The sequence below is a fragment of the Rhinatrema bivittatum genome, chromosome 10 (genome assembly GCF_901001135.1).
Source record: "Rhinatrema bivittatum chromosome 10, aRhiBiv1.1, whole genome shotgun sequence".
In the NCBI taxonomy this organism is placed as follows: domain Eukaryota; kingdom Metazoa; phylum Chordata; class Amphibia; order Gymnophiona; family Rhinatrematidae; genus Rhinatrema; species Rhinatrema bivittatum.
The window spans coordinates 80,200,302-80,227,339 of NC_042624.1; the positions used below are offsets into that span (position 1 = coordinate 80,200,302).

At 44.8% G+C, this 27,038-nt stretch overlaps 1 protein-coding gene across 1 annotated transcript in view; it reads left to right on the top strand.

Moving 5' to 3' along the window:
* The window catches only part of LOC115099806 (probable ATP-dependent DNA helicase HFM1), a 358,874-nt gene that overhangs the window by 315,014 nt on the left and 16,822 nt on the right, over window positions 1–27,038 (top strand). Inside the window, exons 22-23 of the mRNA XM_029617655.1 lie at window positions 3,045–3,128; window positions 8,645–8,802. Coding sequence (XP_029473515.1) covers window positions 3,045–3,128; window positions 8,645–8,802 — 242 coding nt within the window. The remainder of the gene's footprint in view (window positions 1–3,044; window positions 3,129–8,644; window positions 8,803–27,038) is intronic.

Sequence of the window (27,038 nt, forward strand, 5' to 3'; positions counted from 1 at the left end):
ATTCTGCTTTGGCCAATATTAAGTAGTGGTCAGACCATGGTACTTGGGTTATATTAGTATTGATTTTTTTTACAGAATTTAGAGTTAGTAAAAATTAAATCTAATGCATGCCCAGCTCTATGAGTGGGGCTATTGTTGGCGAGTTCATATCCAAGAGTTAATAGTGATTCTTGTAATGTGAAACAGGTAATATCTAATGGGGAATCATCCATTTGTAGGTTAAAATCTCCTAAAATAATTGACGGTTTATCAGGATTAAGGGATATAGCTAAGTATTCGATAAGTGGAGAGATATTATGATCTAAAATACCAGGTGGACAGTACAGTAAACAAATTTGCATTTGCTCAGATTCAAACATTGATATTTCGTATGAATGTACAATATCCGCAGGGATATATTTAAATTTAAACATTTTCTTTGCTATTAGCTTAATACCCCCCTCCTTTTCTGTGTGACCGAGGAATAGAAAAAATGTCATAATTATTGATTGCCAGCTGATTTAGCAAAACATTATCGGTAGTTTTTAACCAGGTTTCGGTTATGGCAAAAAAGTCAGGTCTATTATCATGTAACATGTCCGCTATTAATGCTGTCTTTTTGGAGATGGCTTGTATATTAATTAAAAAGAAAGTAAGAAATAAATAGTTTGTAAGATTGCAGTTCTTAGAGAATGAGGTATTGGACATTTATCACAGTGCGATGGAGGTTTTTTTGTTTGCAGTTAGACTTTTTTGATCCTATGTAGTTCTGATATCTTCCATGGTTAATACAGACAGGAATTGTTTTAGGTAGGCGATCAGCTTTGTTAGCCATGATTAAGGGGGTCATTTTCCAAGGAGTTACCACAGGAGATAAATTTGCAAATCGTGCTAACAGCTGTTAACGTGATTTGCGAAACAGCTGCAGTGTTAGCGCGGCCAATAGCTACAACCCTTTCATTCATGATACGTTGTGCGCTAGAGGACGGTAAACGTTTATTGTGGTTCATGACAATTCTGGACAGCCTGTTTTGGGAGAGAGAGAGAGAGAGAGAGAGAGAGAGAGAGAGAGAGAGAGAGAGAGAGAGAGAGAGAGAGAGAGAGAGAGAGAGAGAGAGAGAGACTTGCTATAATGTCTACTCCCTAGACAGGTATTTGTATCCCTATGGGAGGCCCACCTAGTAACTCGAGGTGGGGATTAGGTATGAGTGTAGGGGGTTGGGGCCACTTTCACATTCAACATGAGACGTACGAACAGAACAGTGGTCTCTTGTGAAGATTTGATGGCCTTCGGAGTGAGGAAACTCACTCCAAGATGAGATTTGGGCAATGTTCTCTCAAACTAGCTTGTTGTTGCCCAGGTAGAGTGTCCATCAAGCTAGTTTGAGAGAACATTGCCCAAATCTCATCTTGGAGTGAGTTTCCTTACTCCGAAGGCCATCAAATCTTCACAAGAGACCACTGTTCTGTTCGTACGTCTCATGTTGAATGTGAAAGTGGCCCCCAACCCCCTACACTCATACCTAATCCCCACCTCGAGTTACTAGGTGAGCCTCTCATAGGGATACAAATAGCTGTCTAGGGAGTAGACATTATAGCAAGGTTCTCTCTCTCTCTCTCTCTCTCTCTCTCTCTCTCTCTCTCTCTCTCTCTCTCTCTCTCTCTCTCTCTCTCTCTCTCTCTCCTGAAACAGGCTGTCCAGAATTGTCGTGAACCACGATAAACCTTTCAGGAAACAAGGCTGTTCGTGCAGTGCGATGGTTGTTTATCGTGCACCGCGAAGATGTTTCCAATATTCGCGAAAACATTGCGGCACATGATGTTTCCCCGCTGCACGAAAAAAGCCTCATTTGCATGGGAAACGCCCCTTAATGCATTACCAATGCGATATTGGAAAAAGAGGCTCTTGTTAAGTTTGTTATAGAGATAAGTAATAAATCAGTATTTTAAATTGGATTGCACAAAGAGGCAGGCCCCTTTGTCGCACTCCTTCGTGCGTGCGACGCCCGGCGCTTTATGGCCCCCCGCGACTCTAGATGGGAAACGCCCGGAGGCGGAGCTGTACGAGCGGGGGGGAACAAGTGCTGCTAATGGCACCGGACCCGGTAGAGCAAAGATGACAGACGAACCTTTACCAAGTCCAGGCCTTTGGTGGAACTTGAGGCAGAAATTCAAGCGGCAGCAAACAGCAGGTAGGTCTTGGTAGTGGGGCTTCCATGCCGGGACCTGACGCCGGCACTTGGATTTGGTTAAGGTGAATGATTGAATTGACCAGGCGGTTCAGGCTTGCTGACACCTTTAACTTTTATTAGCATTGTGCTTGTACTGCCGACCAGTTTGACTTATAATTATTTGTGGTTTCCCTTTTTTTTTGATCTTCTAATTTTGGGTTACCTTTGGGCTCCTTGTTGTTGTGATGTTTGTAATTGAAAAGTTTTACCAAGGACACAGAAAACAGAGACTGTATGTTCCCCACAATTAAAAGCTTTATTTTATTTTCTTATGCGCATAAGGAAGTTAGATGCCAAAGAGCAAAACTGTCTTGCCTTCACATAGGATATGCCATGCTTAAATACATTTTCTTACCAAAATAAAATGTTAAGATAAGCACCTTTTGTTTGAAGATGAGAGGGTGAAGGCATATGCATTTATAACTACTTTGACAAAGGGTGAAGGCATATGCATTTATAACTACTCTGGGAAAGCTAATTTAACCTTGAGAACATCCTGAGGGAGATTACCTTTTTAATCACAAGGGAAGTAATTAAATATTTGTCTATCCTTATCTTGTAAGAAACAATTCACAGTTGTTTCTTGGGCCTCATTTGCAACTTTAAATCATCAATATTGTCCACTTGCATTTTCTATTGAAGGGATTCTTTTGATCAGTTTTAAATATTTCATGTTGCTTTTGTGCCATTACTGGGATACACTCTCTCAGGAGCTTTTGCAGTTTTCAGTGTTTTTCCTGTGGCACTGCTAAAATATACAGTACATCAGAAACTTTGTTTACAGAATTAATCATATAGCAGCAAGAAAAATTAAGTATAGACCATGTTTTACAGATTGTGAACAGACATCCTCCCTTTGGGAACCAAATAAAAGAAGCTGTAATACATCTACCAAAATATGAACTTGGTGTTGAACAGGTATCAGTTTTTTTTTGAATTCTCTCTGTTTTATATGCTTCTAATTTAGTAATAGATTGTCCCCATGAAAGCAAACTAGATAACTGCTCTGGGTTAAAGGTAGTTCCATTTTTCCTACTATGCCAGTCCATTCCAAACCGGTGAGTTATGTTCTCATATCAGCAGATGGAGGCAGCGCACACAGACTTTCCTTATGACATCATCGCCACTATGTATAGATGGTGCAGCACAGAGAAACTCCAGTATTCTGTGCCTGCAGCAAATAGAAGGACCCACTGGTGGAGCAGCAGGATTTCTAGGCTAGCACTAATTCTGCTAAGGGCCAGACTCTTGTTCACCCAGGAGAGTAAGCCTGCCTTTCAGTTCCCAGTTCCAGAGGGGACTAGGTAGAGCCCGGTTGGCGGGGGGGCTTCTTTTTCTTGACCCCCCCAAACCCTGGTCAGGAGTGTCTTGATCAGCTTCTGGTACTGTGGAAAGGATCCACCAGTCTGCTTCCCTGTTTCCCTCTACTTTCCTGGCATGTAGATAGATGGATTCAGTTCCAGTGGGTTATGCATTATATTTACTCCTGCAGTGACATCAGCCTACCAGTATTCTCCATCTCCAGCAGATGGTGGATGTGCATTTCCCTACTGGGGATTGCTTTATTATTTATTTATTTATTTACTGATTTTATATACTGTCATTCGGTGAAGCCATCACAACGGTTTACAACAGTAAACATAGAATTACAGTGATTAAAAACATAAATACAATCCAAAGTAAAATAATTGAAAAACAATAACAATTAGTAAAGTAAGTATATAAAAATAAGATCAATAAATGAGATAAAAAGGATTTTTTTAAAGGGCGTTGTAAAACAAAGGAATTAGTACTAGGGAAATACGATAAGACATGTTACGGACATAGCAGTGGACCTTTGGGCCGGCCTGAAGGAATGAGAAGATTTATTTATTTATTTTATTTAACTTCTTTTACTATACCGATACTCAAGACCAGGTCTTATCGTACCGGTTTACAATATAACAGGGGGAAACCAATTAACATCTAGGTAGAAGGTAAAGTTACATTAAAACAGGGAGCGGAAGAGATGGAAGAGGAGAGCACTCCGCCGAGAGGCAGTAGGCCGGGAAGCGGCGCCAAGCCATACGTACAGCTGAGTCTTCGCCCTGGAAGCCTGTGGACCCACCGAGAGGAGCTCGTGAGATCCCAGGCCGCTGGGACTTTGGAGATCACTGGAGAAGAGGCGCCAACTTCATCCTGGAAGCCTGCGGACCACCCGAGAGGAGCTCGTGAGGTCCCAGACCACTGGGACTTAGGAGAACGGAAGAAGCGAAGGATGATGAAACGATCCGAAGTCGAGGCAGGCGGCAGGAATGGAAGTTGGGAGCCAGCAGGGGTCAGGAACCGGGAGTCAAGCAGAAGATCCCGATCCGGGAATCCAGAACAGGAGGGAGAAGGGAAGTCCCAACCTGGGACAGAGGCTGCAAGCCCAAACCTGAAGCAAGAGCCGAAGGACTAAACAGGAGCTGAAGATCCGAGCAGGAGCACTGCAACAAGCAAGAACCTTGTTGCAAGGCAATTTACTGGGAGCAGACGCCGGCTTAAATACAAACCGGTGTCTGACGTCAATTTGTGGGAGGTCCACGGTTTGGCGGGAAAAGCCCTTTAAATTGGGCTTCCCCGCGCGCGCATGCCTCGAAGGGGAGGGGCCATGTTCTGAGGTTCGGTGGCGTCTCCCTCGTGGAGACGCCACTGCGAGAAGGCCTGAGTAGGCCCGACAAGCCGCGCACCCTGCCGTGGACCCCCCGAGAGGCCGGACCAAGCCAGAACACCCCAACGCTGCCGCCCGGAGGCCGGAGGTAAGGACCCGGTCGCAAGATGTGCGACCGGGACCGCAACAGTACCCCCCACCCCCCACCCTCTTGTGCCCCCTCTTGGAAGGACCAGGTTTACCAGGGTGACTGAGATGAAATTGCTGCAGCAGAGATTTGTCCAGGATATGACGGGCTGGCTCCCAGGTGTTGTCTTCAGGTCCGCAGCCCTCCCAGGCAATCAAGTACTCCCATCTTCGCTGATGGAACCGGACATCGAGAACCTTCCGAACTTGGTAGATGGGATCGGAATGCACCGTCATGTCTGCAGGCTCAGGAACTTTAGGGTGAAATCTGGAGAGAATGAGGATTTAATCTGTCACCAAGTCCTGTGCTCCACTGAGAATTAGATCTAATATTGCTAATTCTCAGTGGAGCACAGGACTTGGTGAGAGAGGTAATGGTAGTGGGGCCGCTGTGCGGCTCTTCTTCCCCCCCCCCCCCCCAAACAGGAAGATCGGTCGGCCATACGGCCCGAAGATAGCAGGAGGCCAGTGGCAGCAGGAGAGGCCAGCTGATCTTCCTGCTCTGGGGGGAGGAAGCGGAAACTGTGCGCGACGCTTCCGCTCTCCTCCCCCCCCCCCCCAAACAGGAAGATCGGTCGGCCATACGGCCCGAAGATAGCAGGAGGCCAGTGGCAGCAGGAGAGGCCAGCTGATCTTCCTGCTTTGGGGGGAGGAAGTGGAAGCTGTGCATGGCGCTTCCGCTCCCCCCCCCTCCCCCCGCAAACAGGAAGATCGGTCGGCCATATGGTTGTAGGACCGCTTCCCCACGTGTGCCGTGATGGCGTGCCAAGCATGGGTTCTCCTCTTCACTGTCGCGGGGATGGGATCCCGCGACAGCCTTGCAGTTCTGGTGTCAGTTGGGTGGGCCTGGGTCTAAATTGGGTGGGCAGCTGCCCACCCAGGCCCACCCGTGGCTACGCCACTGCTTTCAGTATCCACATTCATTCTTTATATTTAGTGTTCACCTTTTTATAGGCGCTGTCTTCTCCTGCAGACCCGGGGCCTGTCTGTACCCAGCTGGGCCCAAACTCTTATTCCTGCTGTCTGGGATCTGCTCACCAAACTACGTTTGTCTCTAGCTTTTAAGGTAGACCAGGCTAGATGTCTGGTCCAGCATTGGTTAAGGAGGGTGTTCAGGAGTACTTTCACATCTGCCAGGATCAGGAGTAGCTTTGGTACATCCCATTTGTCTCGACTGGTCTGGCTGGCTGAAGAGGAAGAAGAAATTTATTCTTACCTGATAATTTACTTTCCTTGAGTCCAGCCAGACCAGTTTAGAACCCTTCCTAATTTGCCAAATACGTTTTCTTTCTGCAATTCTATTACTTAAGGTGAAGTGAGTTTATTCATGAATCTGGTGCTGAGTGGTAAGTTTTATTACTTTATTTTTAAAGTTGTATCTCTTTTTGTATCTCATTGGAAACCCTCCTGGATGGGGAGCAATGATTTTCTGTTTAGTTCATTGTTAGCTTGTTGCAGGAAATACTGACAGGCTGAGGTCAGTATAGGTGCCTCTATGGAATGATGTCAACAAGCCTGTTGTTCTCTGTTGCCATTTGCTGGTTAGTGGGCATAACTCATGAGTCCAGCCAGACCAGTCTAGACAAAAGGAAAGGAAGATCTCAGGTAAATTTCTCCTTCCTATGCAAACTGCTCTCTTTATTACAAAAGGCTAGTACAAAAAAATTGATATCTCATAGAAAGACTGCTTTTGTCACTGTTATTAATCTCCATGCTGCAATTCATCCATGCCAGCTGCATATCAATCTCTTTTCAGCCTTCTTTTGGCAAAGATCAAATATAAGGTCTGAAGTATGAGCTGATAGCAATCCTTTTTTGGCCTTCTAGCTGAGATTGAGTTACCTGTACAATATAAGGACTTAATGCCCTGCCACCCAACCTCACTGGGGAAATGATTACATTATGACCATAGGAAAAATCCAGAGGATTACATCTTTAAAAAAAAAAAAAAGTTAAATATTAATTGTCGGCTTGACAATTCTGCTAGAGTCTTGTGGCTCAATGGTAGCTGTCCTAGAAATGCTGCTGCTGTTTGAAGTTTATCTCAGGGCATCTCAGCCATTACTGCCTTTCAAGAAGACCTGATGCATGTTTCCAGTAAGTAAACTGGGCACGCTATTTGGCCAATTAATTTTTTAGTTCCCATATACAAAAATAGTATGACTGCACATGCTTAACCTTATTTCATTGTTTAAGTGTTTTTTAACACACATGTGTTCTGGGTTTGTTCGGGGTCTGCTAGTATTTGTATTTGCCCTGCGGTCTGTATTACTGAATTGACTAAGAAAAATGACAAGACTCACTATGTCTTTTTTGTGAAATAATGAGAAGGTATATTTTTCTGTATAATATATGTAGAAACAAACCTTGTGCTTATGAGAACACTAATGAAAATACAGCAAACAAATTATGATATATATATACACACACACACACATACATGCCCAACAGGTGTTTATGAGAACACCTGAAACAAATTATAAAACAAACAAACATATATATATATATATATAATACTGGAGACACTGTTTCTTTGTCTCTGGTCAGTTCTGGTCAGTCAGCAGCCTCTCCCCATCCTACTTTGCATCTGTATACTATATCCTTGCCTTGCATATGTGCAGAACAATCTCTTTGTGTAACTTTTCTGAAATATTGCCTGGCTCCTGATAAGAGAATTTTGCTGCGTGTGTTTGGGAACACTCATAAATGGTAAAATTCTTATGCTTTGTGTAAATTCCCTATTTCTCATATGTGTTATGTGACTACAATCTAAAATATTTTTTATAATGCAAATAATATCTGCATTAGTATAAATGAAAGCAATCATAATTCAGGCAGGAACACCACTATTAAATCATTACAAAAGTATCTGTGAATACTGTATGCAATTCTATAATATATTTCTTAATAAAAAAGTTACTAAAACTAATTTGGGTATATGCCAGGTGCTTCAGCGTAACACTGGTGAAGCTTGGACACAAAACCTTTTAACTCTCTATCTCTTGGCTAGCTCTGAACAAGTGGTGTTCTTATACTTCTAATTAGGTCAAGTTTCCATTTTGTGCTCAGCAACTATCTGTGACCTTGGAGCTTGGAGAAAGGGAGGGCATTGTATGGGCAATAATATGTGCCAAGCAGCTTCTAGAAAATTGAGGGGAAAAAGAGATTGTGTGTTATATTTTGCTATGCAGTAGTCCCTACTAGCTAAGTGCTGGCCTGGTATGCAGCAATGGAGTCTAAACTGTACTTTCTGTAACAACAAGATGGAGAAAGGTGGGGGCTGGAGGAAACTCCTAGCACAAAGCAAGAACTACCTCACAATGGCACAAAACTATATGCAATCATTATAAAAACTGACAGTATTTTTCTCTCAAAAAGACAGAAAATTATACACAAAATTATACACTAATACAGCATGTTAAATTTTACTGACACTTATGCAAAACCATTTTTTGTGTAAATTTTATAGCATATGGTCCTTATTGGCCCTCTAGACTGAGGTTCATGTTAGTTGTGATTTCTTGATCTGTACTTTCAGTAAATACAATGCTTTGTTTCACCTGAATTCTCATATGGGTTCACTTGAATTTACATTTGTGCATTTTTCTCACTGAAGACTGCAAGATATAATGCTACAATCGCAGAAATAATAGTGACCCTCGTATTAACAAACTATGAGCAACTACAAAATAAAAGAACAGCACCAGACTCTCACTATGTAAGCTTAGTCATAGGAGATGCTGATAACCAAATGATTTTTAAACAGAAAATCATGTAAGTATATGCAATCTTGCTTTTATTAAACTTGACAGTTCTACCATTAACTACTCAATCCTGTTACAGAGGGTGATTTTCAAAGTTTTTCTGCAAGTAAACAGTTGTTTACTCTTAGAAAAAGGCCGGCTGAAAATTGGCCCCCTCTCCCAATGTAGGTGAAAGTACTTGCATTGGTCACAGCACAAGTGACCAATGCAGCCAAAAAGGGGGAGTGTTTGTGTTTAGGGCCTGATATAATATTTTTAATGTTGCCTTTTCATAGGCCAGGTTGTTTCAGTTTGATTGCTGGCAGTTGGTGCCTTTTTAGTATGGGAGATTTACTATTTGTAATTGTAATTCAGTTTACTCATGGCTTTCTGAGGGCTAAGCTCATATCTAACACACTTTACAATAGGCCTAATACTATATGGGTTCCAGATGTCTATTTTTGCTTTTTTGCAGTGCATATCAGATAAAGATCAATATTCAGTAGGCCGTTTAGAGGACAAGTTATCCAGCTACTGTTAGCAGGTTAACTTGTCCAGTATATTCAACTGGATAAACATCCCACTGAATATACTTGTTTAAAGTTATCCAGCTACGTATAGCCGAATAACTTCAACCCTAACCGGCCATTGATTGAATATGGCTGATTAGGCCTAACGTTATAGTGCCTCATGTGGTCGGATAACTCGCTACTTAGCTGAATATCTTCATAGAAATCCGGGTAAGTAGCATATCTTAGGGAAAAAAAAATTAGTTGCAGGCCTCCCGGCCTGATGCCCACCCCCCACCACCACATGGATCTACTTCCCTCCCTACTCCATAATACCCAAAACCTGCCCTGAATGTTTAAAAGTTCCAGCATTAGTCTATTACTTATGTAGGTAATAACGCTGGAAGCGTACTGTTTAGTGTAAGAGTATGCTTCCAGCTGGAAACATTACATAGGTAATAGATTAACTAACACTGGAAGCAACTAAGATTGCTGAGAACAGTGATCCTGGCCAACAGAAGAAGGCCACTTTTGGAGGTAACAGGTGCATGGGAGGTGGGAGGCCTAGGCCGGCGGCAATGTTTGTTAAGAACTGTTTAAGTTTCAAACTTTTAAACATTCAGGGAAGGTTTTGGGTACTGCGGAGTGGGGAGGGAGGTAGATCCATGTGGTGGTGGGGGGTGGGCATCAGGCCAGGAGGCCTGCAACTTATGTTTTTTTTTCCCTAAGATACACTACTTACTTGGATATCACTGAAGATATCTGGGTAAGTATGAGTTAGCCAACCACACGAGATCAGATAACATTAGAACTGCTCTGAAGCAAGTGTAAAGTTATCCGGCTAACCTAGCCAGATGTACCTGATATTTGGCTAGGTTAGCCAGATAAGGGAACCCCTCCCCGGAACGCCCTTGAAATGCCCCTTTTTTATCTGGCTAAATTCTAGCTGGCTAACTAGTTATCTGACTTGAATTTAGCTGGATAAGAGCTGAATATAGCCAGGTAAGCCATTTAGATGGTAACTATTACATTATTTCTTATTATTTCTTAGCTTATCTATAAGTTCCTCGAAGTTAGCCCTGTTAAATGTTCCTTCCTGTTTAATGTAATTTCCAACTTTGTTTTATGTAAACCAACGTGATATGTACCAGTACATGAACATCGGTATATAAAAGCCTTTAAATAAATAATAAATAAATTATCAGTCTAAATGGCTTTTGAATATAGACCAAATCAGGTAAAAATATAAAAAGTGTATCAAGCCCTCTGAATATAAATCAATGCTAAAGCCCAACAAACAGAGGTAAATTACATTTTATATAAGCCTCAAAATATTTTCAATTATAGAAGTTTATTAGGAATTGGGTTTATTTGATATGGGAGATTTTAATGGGTAGTGAAACTTTGAGAGTTAAATAAGATTTCATGGTTGTGAATTTTAACATGAGTATTTTGTGAATGAAAGATATGCATATGTGAGTATGATTGGTGTTATGTACGTTTGGGTTTATAATGTTGACGTTATTGATAACTTTGAAAAAGGAGTATTAGGAGTTATCTGGCAAGCAGAACCAAACGGTAGTGATCGGTGTATCAAGGGATTCTTTATTGGTATATTGCCCGACTCTGGCCGAGTTTCGCTCTCGCAGGAGCTGCCTCAGGAGCTACTGTTCCAATGGTTACTTGTCTTATGTCACACTTCAATGTGAGAACATTACAACATATTAATTGTGAATCCTTAGTAATTAAAGTGCAGTCAGTGCTTTCAAAATGGAAATCCCAGATTGGTGGGGTTTATTTCTGTGTCCGACTACGTTGTAATATGTTGTAATGTTCTTACATTGAAGTGTGACATAAGACAAGTAACCATTGGTACAGTAGCCCCTGAGGCAGCTCCTGCGAGAGCGAAACTCGGCCAGAGTCGGGCAATATACCAATAAAGAATCCCTTGATACACCGATCACTACCGTTTGTTCTGCTTTCCAGCATTATTGATCGGCTTCCGATTTGTTTTTTAGGAATTATCTGTGGACCATATGAATGTATTATATTTTAGAGATATTTCATATAGATAATTGTTAATTTTTACAAGTCTTTTGTATAAATTTAATAAACTTTTGTAATTGAAAATATTTTTAATATGGATCTCAAAATTTAGATATTGTAATTGATATTTTTACCTTAGAAGACTGTATCCTTTTTCATGTAAAATCTGCTATTATAAATACTTAATTTTTAATTGTGTGTGGGGAGGACCAGGAAGAGGGGTGCATTTCTGTAAAGTTCACTTAGGGCATTCAATACCCTTACACCAGCTCGAAGAGAGTGTGTAACACACATACCCACACCACCCATCTCCCAGATGCCCAGGGGGCAAATGTTGGGAAAGGGTGGGAATGTGAAATGATTGCCAACTTCCTAGAAACATTATCACTAGCACTCTTATCTGTCACTCTTCTGAGAATTCTGATCCCACTTCCCCCTTCCACAGCTTTTCAAATTGCTAAAAGGACTAGACTTCAAGGGAGATCTCCATCTTCTTTGCCCTCTCACTGATTTGACTGTGCCATGCCTTGGGGAGCACCATCTCTTTCCTTTCCTCAGGCAGCATATTGCCTTGAGCCACTGCTGGTGATAGTAAAATCAAGAAGGGTGCTTGGATGCATAAGGAGAGGATTCTTTCTGTTGCACCAGTCCAGAATGATTGGGTTGTTCAGCATGGAGTAGTTTTGTTCCCATAGCAAGGATGCCCAGGCCATTGCTTGTCAAGTAGGGAGGGAAATAATGTAGGTTACCTTAGCCTGGTCCGAGGAGAAGCTTGCAGATTGTAGCTCGAAGATAATTTAACATTGATTCAGGAAGCCTCTGCAGGCTTTAGGGTTTTCATCATAGCGTAGTGGTGGTGACAGGCAGATGCCTGACGCTATGGGTGGAAGCTGTTGTTATGGAGGGGTTTGAGTGCTGACCAGAGGTTGGGTTGTAGTGGTCTCAGATTGAAGATAATCCAAATGTTGGCAACAAAGTTTGTACTAAGCCTGGACTTGCAAGGCCAGTCCTAGTAGCAGCTGGAGTGCTGGTGACTCAGCGAAACTCATGGCCTTCACAATATGTTGTGTGGAATGATAGTGAGCCCTTGCTGTTAAGTTGATACCAACTATCTTGTGCAAGCATAAGAAAGGCCTTAACAGGCAGCAGCTAACTTGCCCGGAGACAGGATCTTCTGCCTGGCCAAATGCCTCCCCCTTGAGTTGAGCCTGCAGGTTCTGGTGGCCAACAGAACTTACAGGCCAAGCTGAGATTGAGGCATGTGGAGAGCGAAGCAGAGTCGAGATTCAATCCAAGATCATGGCAGGTTGAGAGCGAAGCAGAGTCAAGGTCCAATCTGGGGTCAGGGCAGTCTGAGAGTCAAGCAGAGTCAACATTCAATCATAAGTCAGGGCAGGCTCAGAGTTAAGCAGAGTCCAGATCCAATCCAAGGTCTGGGCAACAAGGAATCAAAAGTTGGGGCTGAGACACTATAGAACAGACAATGGAGCAGGAACCAGACAAGACAAGGATTTGCAGTAGTAGACCAGGAACGGAGTAGGAACTAGTGGGGACAAAAGGAAATAAGCAGGAACTCATAACAAACAGGAATGCTGAGCAATTAGCAATGTGGTGATGCAGGAGAGCTGTTGCAAAGGCAAGGAGTGGGCAAGAACGCCGATTTATAAATCTCCCAGTGGGTGATGTCAACAGAAGGCTTCAGAGTCTAGGCTCCCTCTGCGGGGCCTATGAAGTTCACGACTGTACATGCATGCCTAGGGCAGTGGCAGTGAAAGTGTTGGAGGAAGAAAGCAAGACTGGATTCAGCATTGGAGTGAGTGCAGCCGGCTGCGGTGTGACTACTGTGGTCTGCAAAACGTAACATTTATAATGTGTAAGTGTACAGGAAGCAGTTTCTAATCAAGCCATAATGAATTATATTGTAATTTCCTCATGATGTTGACACCTTACTAGATTAGTTTTGGGACCAGAGAGCTCAAGTCATTTATTGTTTGCTTGTTTATGAAACTGTTGTATGATTTTTATGAATATTTGAATTGTTCTCACAGGACAAGCAGGATGGTAGTCCTCACAAATGGGTGACATCGAGGATGGAGCCCTGTACGGAAAACTTTTCTGTCAAAGTTTCAACAAGCTTTGACTGACACTGGCACACTGGGTGCACTGAGCATGCCCAGCCTGCAATTATCCCTGTGAGCCACAGGTGTCTCCCTCAGTCTTCTTTTTTCCGCTCTGCAGTCAGCATAGCGGTTGGAGCTCTGTGAGGATTTTTTAACTAATTACCTCATGAAAACACTTAACTTTTCACTTCAAAAAACACTTTTCCCTGCACAGGTCTCCCTCCGCGTACGTTTTTACGACGCTTGGTGAGTACTAATTCTTATTTTTTGGTCGGTTCCTGTCACTATCTTAAGGCTGTTAACTGACTGAAGCCTTCCCTTCCCCCATTTTTCAGTTAGCTTTAAACAGCTTGCGAGTATCTCTGTGACACTCTGCTTGCTTATGCTAGTGGGGTAGGGATTTTTTCCTTAACTTTAGGACTTCTGTAGCTTCAAGTCCTTCGTTCCCTGGTACCCTCACGCAGTCGATACCCTATCGCTACACCGGGACCCTCCTAAACCGCCCTGGGCTTTTATATGTCATCAGCGCCCCTCCCCCCACGGTGCCCTGATGCCTTTATCCATGTTTTTTGCTTTTCAGTGCTACCAGGCTTTTTCCTCCTACGCACTGTTTTTTTCCTTGGGCTTCCTCGGTGCCGTCCCTACCCGGATGCATGCCATTGACGCACACGCTGTTAGTCACTGCCATGCATACTCGGGTCGCCGCCACCGCTGCCCGAGACACTTTTTAACGATCCCAGGGTCACGTCATCGATGCCACCCCCCCTTTTGGGGATGCCATCGATGCCCCATCCTCCCCACCGATGTCCAGCCCTTTTCCATCGGTGGGCATCGGTGCCATATCGATTCGTCGGTGGGCATCGATGCCGGATGGTCCCCATCGGTGGACATCGGTGCCGGATGGTCCCCATCGATGGACATCGGTGCCGGATGGCTTGTCCGTCGATGGCATTGGTGCCGGATGGCCGTCCGTCGATGGCATCGGTGCCGGGTCCTTTTGCATCGATGGACACCGATGCCCAAGTGTTTCATCCATGGGCATCTATGTTAGAATGCATCCATCGAGGGCAGTCGATGCCAGGCTGCTCCCATCGGTGAAATTCGATGCCCAGGTGGGTCCCATCGGTGGGTATCCATGCCGGCTCGATTCCGTGGATGGGCGTTGATGCCAATGCCAGCCTTATGGCTGGCATCGATGCCCATGCCGATTCCAGGACTGGCGTTGATGCCGGGATGGAATTCATCGAGTGGGAGATCCATGCCATCGATTCCATACGTGTCCATATCGATGCCACCGACACACGTGTCTGGGGCACCGATGCCATGTACACTTGGAAATCTGAGTCTGTCCAAATCGATACCGTCAACGTCTGTGGCCCTATAGTTGATGCCCGTGGCCATGCCACAAACGGCATAAATGCCCGCCTCCATGCATCGATGCCCTCGACACCTCCGTTTTCCTTCGGTGTCCTTGACGCCCTATTGATTCGACTTCGACTCAGTCGATGCCGGTATCTTTTTCAATAACGGCAATGTTTTTCGATTATTCGATTCCACATCGTTTCAAAGATACCTATGCCACTGCTGTCAGTGCCCGTCACTGTCATCATTCTCCTGGCCAGTCATCGACGATTTTTCATACCCATTTTGATGATATCCTCGAAGCCCCTTAGGTTGCCTTCAATATCGTCAATACCGACATAGCACCGCCACATAATACCCTCGCCTCCTCACATTGCTCCACGCTTTGGGTTCTTTTTTAAGCCCCGTATTAGCTTAAGACACTCCATTGTGTCAGGAGCAGAGCAGGCGTGCTGACAGTTCGTCATCGATCGCCTTCCAGGACGACGAGGGCTTCCATCTCGGCGCTGGGGAAAGACCGGGCCGAGCACCGTGGCACCCATCATCGCCGACATCGTGATCGTCCGCCGCTGACGCCATCCAGCACATCGGTGCCATCCTTCTCCAGGCTGGACAACGCTCGGGCAGAGCGACATCACCACTGCCATCAGCACTGTTCCTACAGTTTTGGCAGTCCTTGGTGATCCAGAACTTCCGGATCCAGGTCCGACAGCTTCTGCATTGGCGTCACGACACATTGAGCCGCTGTGACGAGGGAAGGGAACATGAGTTCCGTTAGGGCTCCTCTGTTCCTGGCGTGCCCCACCGTCAAGTGGTGTGGGACTATGGCCATCTGTTACACTTAGCAGTCTAAACGCCACTCACGCCTGGCCTGTCTCCTCTGTACCTGTGCCACCATACCGGGTTTCAGAGCGAGATGGACGTTTACGTCCCCGGCCTTACCCTCGAGGACTCCGGAGACCGTCGGGGTCAACAATCTTCACCGGCTCGTCTTGCGGCGATCCACGTCGGATGGTAAGTACCCGCTTCGGCGGCATTCCCATAGAGTTGTGTTCTCCCATTCGGACCGTGGTTCGAAAAGTTCTGGGTCATGTGCCTTTTAGAACTGTATTAGTGTCACATATCACTATGTTAGCTATGTTAGCCACAATATCAGGAGAACCCCTCTATCTTCTTGGGATTGCAGCAGGGCTTCTTCTCTTGTCAGTAACAAGTCCCTGTGCCGACCAATGCTCTGACTCTTGGTTCCCTCCCAACCAAGGTCCAGCTGCATTGGCTGATCTGCTAAACATGAGATTCAGCAACCATTGCCCCATGTACAAGTCCACCTTGAGGCCTGGCCACAGGTCTCAGTGTCTCCTTGTACAGCATACAGAAATGCGGGTACCACTTACCGCTCACACACCTGCAGGAGCCTACATGATATCCTCCATTGGGACACCTCCTGGTCTCCCATCTGGTCAGATATCAGAGCGGCCACCCCACCTTGTACCAAAGTCCCGGTACACTCCCCCAGGCGCTACGAAGTGCAGAGGGGAGAAGGGAGGGGGGTTGGGGAGTTTTAATTGCACTATTCTTTCTTTTAACAGAAAATAGTTACTCTCCGCACATCCTGGACCTAAGAAAATCCAACTTTCTTTAGACGTCACAGGTACAATGGTATCTTTGGTTACCATCACTCCATACTGCAGTAAGTACATTATTTTAATGTTTCTATGTGCTTTATGGTGAGTCAACATTACAACCCCAAGCTCTGCCGCCGGCACCAGCTTCGGTAAGTGAACTGTCTCTTGCATCACTGTTGGTGAATGCTGTTTTCTCTGCGGAGTGTAACATCATTCACTTTCCTTGCATAGACTACTGCTAACCACTTTCAGTACATGCAAGGAGCTCTCACTTTTTTCAGGACTCACTATACATTTACTAACTGGGATTACTGTCACTGCCATAAATCCCTTCTGTAACACTTCTGGACACCACAGTCTTAAGACCCTCTTGTCCAGCATGCGCACAGACATTCTGATACATTGTTATATGTCCCTGCGCATATTTTCCATAACCTCAACCTTTCAACTTTTCATGGTTGGGCTATGGGGTTTCTTCCCACAATGCATTTTTCTCATAATTCAAAACTGCTATGGGTTATATTCAGTGACATTCTATACTCAATGGACCTAAGTGGTTTCATTGCTTTCGTCCCTGATTCTTATCCCAGTTCGAACTAGGACCTAGTCTCCTTCGACTCATGCTCGCAATTCCTTAGGGTTATAAAGTTTCTCCTGAAAGCTGTCAACCCATTATGCATCTATTGCACTCCAGCATAGTTTCTCATAAACTTCCTGGACGTTGCACCCATGAGTTATGCCCTTATGCCTTCCAATACTGCTTTTGCAACAATTCTTTGTGCATACAGACAGACAGCATAGGGACAATGTGCTTTCCAACTCATAAGCACGCACAACCTCTTAGCTGCTCTGCTAGACAGCTGCGCAGCTCTACCCTTGGCCCTTGTTCACTTCATGCGTCCTTGGGCCACATATCTAAGAGATTTAATGAACGCTCTATCTGACCTTCTCCACGTAGGTTCTATCCTCTCGAATGGTCTCAATTACATGTGTACAGGGCAAATCTTTTAACGCTGAGTTTAACTAAACTTTCCTCTGCGTCTGCATCATTCCATACGATGCACAGGTTCTGCTCCCTACACATGTTTCCTATGCGTTCCCTTAGATGCCTTTTCTTCCATCAAAGGCCTCTTCAATATATCTCTTCTGCTGCCTCTCGTAGCCAGCATTCTTCTAATGTTGAACTGGGATGGGGTTCAGTATTCTTTTCCCCACTCCCTGACTGAGATCAGTATGCTTCCCATACTTCTCAATCCATCATATCAGTAACCTTTTATTCCCTCACCAGTCAGTCCCAAATCATAGACTTACTGATGTTCTTAGGTTCTGGTAGCGTCACAAAACCTTCTAAACATAAATCTTGCCGTTTAATATGGCAGGCTTTACCTCCTGACGCTAAAAAAAAAAAAAAAAAAAAAAGAGGTATTACCCCTTTTACTTTTCCACCATTTTTTCTTACTCCCTCGGATTCTGTTCTCCAGACATCCTCCACATAGATACACCTTTCTCTTAGGAGGTGTATCGTTTTGGGAGTTGGGTTCCCGTTTTCGGTAATCCTCTCTGAGTCGGCTTACCATGGATTATCCACTGATCAAGCCGCCTCTATTTCTCTAATCACGGAATGAACATATATATTCTCCTTATAAGTCTCATACATTCTACGTTTGAGCCTTTCCATTCCTCTCTTCCACAGTTTGGCAAGGGAACTTCTTTCCCTCTTAATGTCATTCCTGCCAGCAGGGTCCGTGAGTTATGCACTCTTTCCATACTCACCTGACTCCGTTCCTCTGCCACTGAGTAGTTCTACGCATTCAACTTTCTATCCTTTTCAGGTAGATGTTGTATCTCCTTTCCTCAGGAAATACTCTATTAATTTTTCCTAACCTCTCTCTCTCGCCCTAGGGAGAGACTGGGTTTTCCACATTCCTGGACAGTAATGCTGCGCTTACATTCTATCTACATTGCACTGCATTCCATGTGAATTCCACTTGACTCTTTCCTTCATGCAAGGGTCAAGCTGCTACTTCCAGTGGCCACACAGACCTAATCCTTCTGATTAAGTGGTCTATATTTCCTTTCCTACCAACAAGCAGACATTTCACTACAACACTGTGGGTATCCACATACTGTTGTGTCCGTCTTAGCCTTAACAGCTTCCCTTTGGTTACTGCTGCTTGTACTTTTTTATCAGGTTGCAGCCTGGAGTCCTCTCCATACCTTCGCAGCCTATTATTGCTTACATTTGACTAGCCGGCATGCTCCATGTTTGGCCAGTCCGCCTACTCTTACTTTTTTCAATTCACTACCCAACATCCTTCCACGAACCCATTATGGTGTTGCGGATGCCCTCCGTTCCCATTTCCACCTCAGTCGTTACGCCTTTGCGCATCTGCGGTGTATCTGGTGCATTCCCGGGCATCCTCAGCTCGGTACTCACCCATTTGTGAGGACTACCATCCTGCTTGTCCTGTGAGAAAGCAAATGTTGCTTACCTGATGTAACAGGTGTTCTCACAGGACAGCAGGATGTTAGTCCTCACGAAACCCGCCCGCCACCCCGCGGAGTTGGGTCTGTATACTTTTATTTTAGTTTCGCTTGCGCTTTTTAGCTATAAGACGAGACTGAGGGAGACACCTGTGGCTCACAGGGATAATTGCAGGCTGGGCATGCTCAGTGCACCCAGTGTGCCAGTGTCAGTCAAAGCTTGTTGAAACTTTGACAGAAAAGTTTTCCGTACAGGGCTCCATCCTCGATGTCACCCATTTGTGAGGACTAACATCCTGCTGTCCTGTGAGAACACCTGTTACATCAGGTAAGCAACATTTGCTTTCCTCGCTTTGGTCTGTCATGGAGATAGCAAGTAATAAAACCTAAGGGGTAGAATTTAAAAGACCTACGCGTGCTGGGCCTAATTTCAAAGGCCCGGCCACGAGCGTAAACCCCCGGAACACATGTAAGTCCCGGGGTTGCTTAAAGGGGCGGGGAGGTAAGGGGCCGAGGTTAGAGGCGCCCGGCACAGCGGCCATTTGCTTTGATGGGGGATCGCGTGCCGGCGTGCGCAACCTGCGCCTTGCTTGAAGCAGGCGCAACAGGTAAGACAAGGATTGTGGGGTTTAGGATAGGGCTAGGCACGCGCATGTTATAAAATCGCGTGTCCATGTGTGCACGCACACAAGCTTTTAAAATCTACCTCTAAATAACTAAACCAAACCAGTGTAGCAAGCCAACAGTTTGAATGGCTCCCAGCCTCGCTAGAGAGATTTTTTGATACAGCTTTAATAAGCACTTAAAATCTGAGGAAGATGATCCTCTAGAAAATTTTCTATCCCTTTTTCTACCTTTAAGCTTTCTTTTTTAAAAAAATGTAGTCAAAGAAGAACGCCTAACCACCTAGAGAAGAATCTATAAATAGATAAGATATTGTACAATGGTCTACTAAATAGATAGTCAAGAGAGGAACTGAATTTCAAAGATTTTAACTTTTGTTTACTCTACTTTATTGGAGTAGAGCCAGTGCTGTATTGTCTGCGGCAGCAGCAGTAAATGGCACAAATTGCAAAATCTGCCTCCATGGTGAAATAGAAAGGGAAGAAGTCACTACACCCAGCACAGACAAGTAAAATGGGGACAACTGAGTCTGGAAAAGGCTCTAAATCACAGTTTATTCAAGTTTTAACATACCCCGAGTCAACTGAGGCTTCAAATTCAACTATTAAGACTGGAGCAGCAGCAATTTTGAAAGCCACTTGAATAGGACCCAGCACTGCACAGCCGCAGTTAAATAAAGGAAATGAATCCCTGATAATTCTTGAATCAAAAGCTCAAGGGAACAGTTTATGCTCATAACACTGCCTCCACGAGTGTCTGTTATGAATGTTTTAAATTTCTTCACCAAGCTTTTTGTGCATTGTAAAACCAAAGTGAAGGAATGGAAGATTCAGCACAGACACTACAAAACCTTACTGATCATTTATCATGGTTTACAAGTAACCCCCCCAAAAGATTAAAGATTAGATCAGATCCTGTAGATATAATCTCAACCTAATTATCCTTCTAATGTTGACATGGTCAACAACAATGGGGGGAGCAGCTAGCTTTGCTAGAGAAAGGGGAGATTTACTCTGAAGGGGAAGAAGATTCTGTAATCCACCTTTTCCATAAAGATGAGATTACAGCATTAATTACACACGAAAATTCTGCTCTAAAGACAATCAGAAAGTAAAATTAAAGAGACCCCGAACTGGGATCCGGTTATAAAAGGAATACACAAAGCCTTTACAGTCTTTCCCCTCCATTCAGAAATAAAGAATATTTATATATTTAAAAGAATTTATGACTTCCGGCGATGACGTCAGCCGAGCGGCAGCGTTGAGAGCGAGCTTCGCGGCCCCCCCCGCAAATCACTCTTTAGCATGCAGTCCCCGTGCAGCGGGATTCTTATTAAATAGCTCCAGACGGCTCCCCAATTGCTCGGGCTACCCCGAAATCTTTAAAATCCAGCGGGTACAGCACCTGAAGAACGGCGAAACACACGCTGCAGCATTGAGACCGAGCCCTGCGATCTCCCTCACCAACAATCACTCCTGCACGTGGTTCCATCGCGGCAGTTTCGCCCAAACGTTGCTCCGGACAGCCCCCCACTTGAGCGGCTATCGGGAGAAACAGTCGAACTAGCAGGTAATGAGACAAAGGAGCAACAGGAATCAAGTTTCTCATCGCCCACGTGTACCTAAGATGGCCGCCGCACCAGAGAGCCCCAAAGTACAGGCCACCATCTCAGAGGATGTGATCCGGCAGATAACCTGCAGCATGACTACAGCTTTGGAGGTGAGCCTGTTAAAAATCCAAACATCTATGGATGGCATATGGGACACTTTAGAGGGGCAATCTAAACGCTTGGAGGGAGCACAACAGGCGCTTTCGGATCATGGGGACAGGCTGGCAGAGGCAGAGCGGAGTGGTAGAGTTGCAGGCTAAACAAACAGACCTGCTGGCAAAGCTAGAAGACCAAGAAGACAGGAGCCGCAGAAACAACATTAAAATAATTGGGCTACCTGAATCTGTCAAGGAGAATGAATTGCCACAATTTGTGGAGTCATGACTTCCTGAGCGTATAGGGCTGACGCTGCCGGGAGACCACCTGCACTGCGAAAGGATACACCGCATTGGCCCACCCAGGGAGCCCCAGGGCAGACCCAGACCGGTGATGGCCCGCATCCTTAATTGGGTGCACAAGGTGCAGCTGCTCAGGGCCTTCCGAAGAGCGACTTCCGTGGAATATCAGGGACAACGATTGTTAATCTTTAATGATTTTTCAGCAAACACAGCAGCTCTCAGGAGGGAGATGGCTCCATCATGTACTGAGCTACATAAGCGCGGCATCCGTTTTGCTCTTCTCTATCCGGCAAAACTACGTGTACAGCATGGGAACAGAGTAATATTTCTCCATATGAAAGCTGAGGCCACAGCCTTCATTGCAATGTTGCCAAATCCTGCAGTAGTATAGGGTATTCTTCCTATTTAGCTGTATGTGTCTGCACCAATGTGGCCTTGTCTCCTTGGGGGACCAAGGGCTTGGACTGTTACACTCCTGTTGCTTATTGAGGTTTACTGGTTCAATTTAATCAAATATTATGTGCCAATTTGAGCTTCAGTAGGTACCTGGTTTCTTTTTCTGTCATATTACAGTTGTAATTCCTGCTGGGAACCTCCCGTAGTTTGGGAAACAATGCTGATGGTGCAATTGGCAGGAGACACAGATGGGTATCTTGAATTTCACAGCATTTGTGCCCAGGTTATAATTATTGTGTGTGATATGGAGGAGGGGGGGCTGGAGAGAGGGGGGGTCTTGGGACGCCTGGTTAGTGGTGGGTGGTTGGCAGGGACCCCGTGCCTCTTGGAGACTATTAAGATGCTTGATTGGGTGTGGATGGATGTGAGGCCTGGATGTATGTGCGATTGGGGATGGATGTTACAAGGGGGAAACTGTAAGGGGGAACAGGGGCAGAGTCGGGGATCAGGGGAAGGGACCAAGGAACAGTTTGCTGAAATTTGTGTGCTTCGGGTCTTGGGGCCGTGGCTGGGAGGCTCCAGAACCCTTTGTTTTCAGATATGAGGCCCTGGGGAGGGCTTCTGTGCCTATCTACTTTTCTATTGGGAATGGAACAGGTTAAAATAACGTCTCTCAATGTAGATGGGATTCATTCGCCAATTAAGAGGAAAAAGTTATTAGTGAAGTTCCAGGGTGCAAAGTCACAGGTGGTATTCCTTCAGGAAACGCATTTGAACGATGCGGAACATGGGAAATTGAAATGGGAATGGGTGGGGCAGTGCTGGCTTTCCTCCTTCTCCCTGTGCAAGAGAGGAGTAGCTATTCTTATTCATAAACAGCTACCCTTTCAGCTTACCCATACAGGGAGATATGTGGTGGTCATAGGAACTCTTAACCAGCAACAAGTGGCGTTCTGCAACATTTATGCACCTAACACCTACTCACATGCATTTTTTTCTCATTTAGTCAGTTTACTGATAGCATTGTCTGGGTACACTCTAATATTAGGGAGAGATTTTAATTTAGTGGCTCCGCAGGACGCGAGTCAAAGGATCAATTTTCTCTGTCAGGAGCTTCAGCTTCTCGACACATGGCGTGTATTGAGCGGGATTATACCTTTTTTTCCAATCTGCACCAATCCTACTCTCTCTTGGATTATTTGCTAGTTTCTGACAAAATGTTCCCAGCGGTAGGGGAGGCGGCTATAGGCGCAATTACCATATTGGATCATGCACCGATTCACATTACTGTGATTTGTGGAAGGGGGCCTTAGGAGCTTTCTCATGGCGTATGAGGCCAGACCTGTTTTTGGATAATGCATTTCACCTACACCTACAATCCTGCTAGGAGGAGTATATAGTGTTTAATGATACTCCAGACATCTCCCCCACGATGTTATGGGAGGCGGGGAAGGGAGTGATGCGGGGGCACATCATTGCATATACTGCTAAGGTGAACTGACAACGGAATGAGGAGATTTTGTGCCTCACTACTGAGCTTAAGAGTGCTCTACGGCGACATATGCTTGATCTGTCTCCAACTAGTAAGGGTCGTGTTGATCAGCTGCGAGAGACTCTCAATAGTTGTTTACATCAAAGAGCTTTCAAATCACTTCGCTACTATCAATATCAACTATACAAACAAGGCAATCTGTCCAGTAAAATGCTAGCTCATTTAATTAGACCACGAAACCAGAAAACAGTTATTGCAGGAATTAGAGACCATAGGGGTCAGTATGTGACTGCTCCTGCGGATATAGTAAGCAGGTTCTTAGAGTATTATACATCTCTTTATGGAAAAAAGGGTCAAGATCCTGCTGCCACAACCTTATTTTTCCAAAAGATACAATGGCCATGCTTATCTCAGGATCAGCAGTCATTACTAAATAAACCTATTGCTGACCAAGAAATATATTCGGTGGTCCAGGGCCTGAAGCAGGGAAAGGCTGCAGGGCCGGATGGATTAGGGGCAGAATTCTATAAAATCCTTAAATTTCACCTTCTGCCCCCGCTTTCTAAATTTTATAATGAGCTAGTTAATACTATGGAATTACCCGCTGAGTTTAATCAATCGGTTATCGTTGTTTTAACAAAAAAGGGCAAGGACCCAGCAGACGTGGGCTCATATAGGCCTATCTCCCTGCTAAATGTAGACCTTAAAATATTGGCGGCTGTGCTGGCGGCCCACCTAAATCAAATTTTACCTACCCTAATTGGAGAGGATCAGACGGGGTTTGTTAAGGGTTGCCAGGGAGTAAGGAATGTGAGGCTCCTTATAGTGGCTTTAAGTTATCACTCTGCAGCAGAAACCATGATTCTGAGTTTGGATGCTGAAAAGGCCTTCGACTCAGTGTCCTGGGACTACCTATTTTGGATGTTAGGTCAATATGGCTTTACCTGGGCGTTTGTAACATGGCTTACGACCCTATATAAAAACCCTAGTGCCCGTATTTTGCTAAATGGAGCCCTTACGGATTCTTTCGTGCTTCAATGTGGAGTGAGACAAGGATGCCCCCTTTCCCCGCTCTTATTTGTGCTAGCTGTTGAACCCTTGGCCATACGATTGCGGGAAGAAAAGGGTTTCTCGGGGCTCAGCCTCAGTGGTCATCCTTTAAAGATAGCGCTCTATGCAGACGACATACTATTATTTGTGGGGCGACCCCGTAGTAGTGTGCCTATTATTATCAATATTTTTGAGCAATTTAGGGAGATAGCGGGGTTGAAGATTAATCATTCTGTCTGAAGCACTAGCATTAGATCTGCGGCTAGAGCTCACCTGGCAAGGCTCTTTCCCATTTGTGTGGGCACCTGGGAAGCTCAGATATTTGGGAGTTTGGGTCCCTAGAGATCTTCATCTTTTATATGACCTTAATATTACGGATATGATTGCCAAAATCCTATCGCAGTTGACTGCATGGTGCCCTCTCCCGCTGAGTTTTTTTGGCAGATGTGCACTGCTCAAAATGATTATTGTACCCAGACTTTTATATCTTTTACATATGCTTCCATGCTGATTAACAGTTCGAGATGTACAGCGCCTGCGTGCTGGGCTGTCTAGGTTTCTCTGGAAGAGTAGGAGGGCACGTATAAAACACACTGTTTTGGAACACCCTAGGGAGGCGGGAGGTTACGGGCTGCCTGATTTCCGGCTATATAATGCGGCATGCCAGCTGAGGTTTGTGGGGGAATGGATCATTGACCAATATTGTTACTGAGATGCAGGTTTATTGAATAACATGGCCGCTCCCTGGTCACCCCTTTCTCTTCTTCAGTTAAACCCGATGGGGCTACGGGCGCTGGTCTTCCCAAGATGTTTAATTTACCCTTGCATAAAGGCCTGGAGGTGGTTACGACGTCTGAGTGGCCTGTGAGGTCTCGCGTCTTTGTTGACCCCCCTTGATGGGAAATTTGGACTTTCATCCAGGCTGAGACTGTAGGGATATTTTTCAAACCTGGGCTGCTAAGGGGGTGGTGTACCTTTTTCACATGTTTGATCCTGAAACACATGAACTTGTGGATTTTCAAACCTTAACTAGAACCTTCCATATACCACCCAAACATTTCTTTGGATATTTACAAGTCTGACACTACATTCAAGCTCTCCATTGGTCTAAAGAGGAAGTTGCAGCGGAAACTCTATTTGCCACAAAGCTTTTCGACACGACCTGTCTTGCTAACTCTATCACTGGGCAGGGATCATCTGACCTTACTGGCCTCTCGCTGGTCGATTATCCTGGATAGTGAAGTGACACCTGATCATATGCAGCGTTGGTTCAAATCCCTACATACACAGAACCCAGATTTGGGGGTTCAGGAGTTACAATATCAACTTCTGCATTTATCATATTATGATGATGTGCGGCGTTTCCGGATGGGGCTTACGGATTCCCCACTCTGCATCAAGTGCAGCAAAGAGGAAGGCACTATGCTGCATCGCCTCCTTCACTGTACAACTGTCAGTCTTTTCTGGACTCAGGTGTTGCAAGTTATCTCTCAGTGTACAAGTATTACCGCACAGCACGCTGGCATTATGGTGGTTACACATCCTCTTCGTAGTCGTCTTCCTTGTCCACTTTCCAAGGCTAAATTTGGTCGTTTAGCGATGTTATTGGCATGTAGGACCATTTTGTCATTTTGGGTGGAACCAAACACTTCTCCCCCTGTTACAGCTTGGTATTAACGGATGACATCTGAGCTCCAAATGGAACCCATGGACTGTCTTTTGGGACGTCATACAAGAGATAAACAGTATGAGGACTGCTGGCAGGTTTTCTTTAGGGGCCTCCCTAGCGAGATGCAGGCGAATTTACACACTGCTGGCTACTCTAATGTCTGGGCTTAATTTTTTCCTTGGTCTCTGGGGGGGGGGGGGCGGTTTGGGGGATGTAATGTAGTGGCTGCTGGATGTATGATTTGTGTGTGAGAGAGAGACAGTGTTTTGTGGGGAAGGGAAAATGATTATGCTTGAGAGCTGTATGACTGTCTTTAGGCTGGTAGGGCGGACTGACATTGGATATGTAAAAGGAAAAAGGAAAACCAAAGGGCTGGGGCTTGTGAAAGGCAATGTTTATCTTACATTTTATGGTTTTTCTGGTGATAGTTATTTCCTATTGCGGCTTGACTTACTCCTTGTAATTGTTTATTTTTGTACACTGTTCAGCATGGTGCCTCTTTGCATGGCCTTGTACAACCCTTGACCAATAAAAATTATTCTGACAAAAAAAAAAAAAGAATTTATATTCTGCTGGTCCATAAATCTTGGAGAATAACAACAAAATATGGTCCTATCAGAAGGAGATTCTCCAGAAGCCAATTGCAAAAGACTGAGACTCTTCAATAAGCTCTATCCTTTACCATAGAAGTTCAAGAGTGTTTACTTCAGATGTCTCAAGTTACTGTCATGGTTTCAGCAGTGACCAGAAAAAGAACCGTCCTAGTGGAAGGAGATGCAGCACTCAGAGATTTACAATATAGGAAAATATAGCTTATATTAAAGAATGCTTTTTCATCAAATGCCTTTTCAATATAAGTGGCAATCTTTACAAGTTATATTGC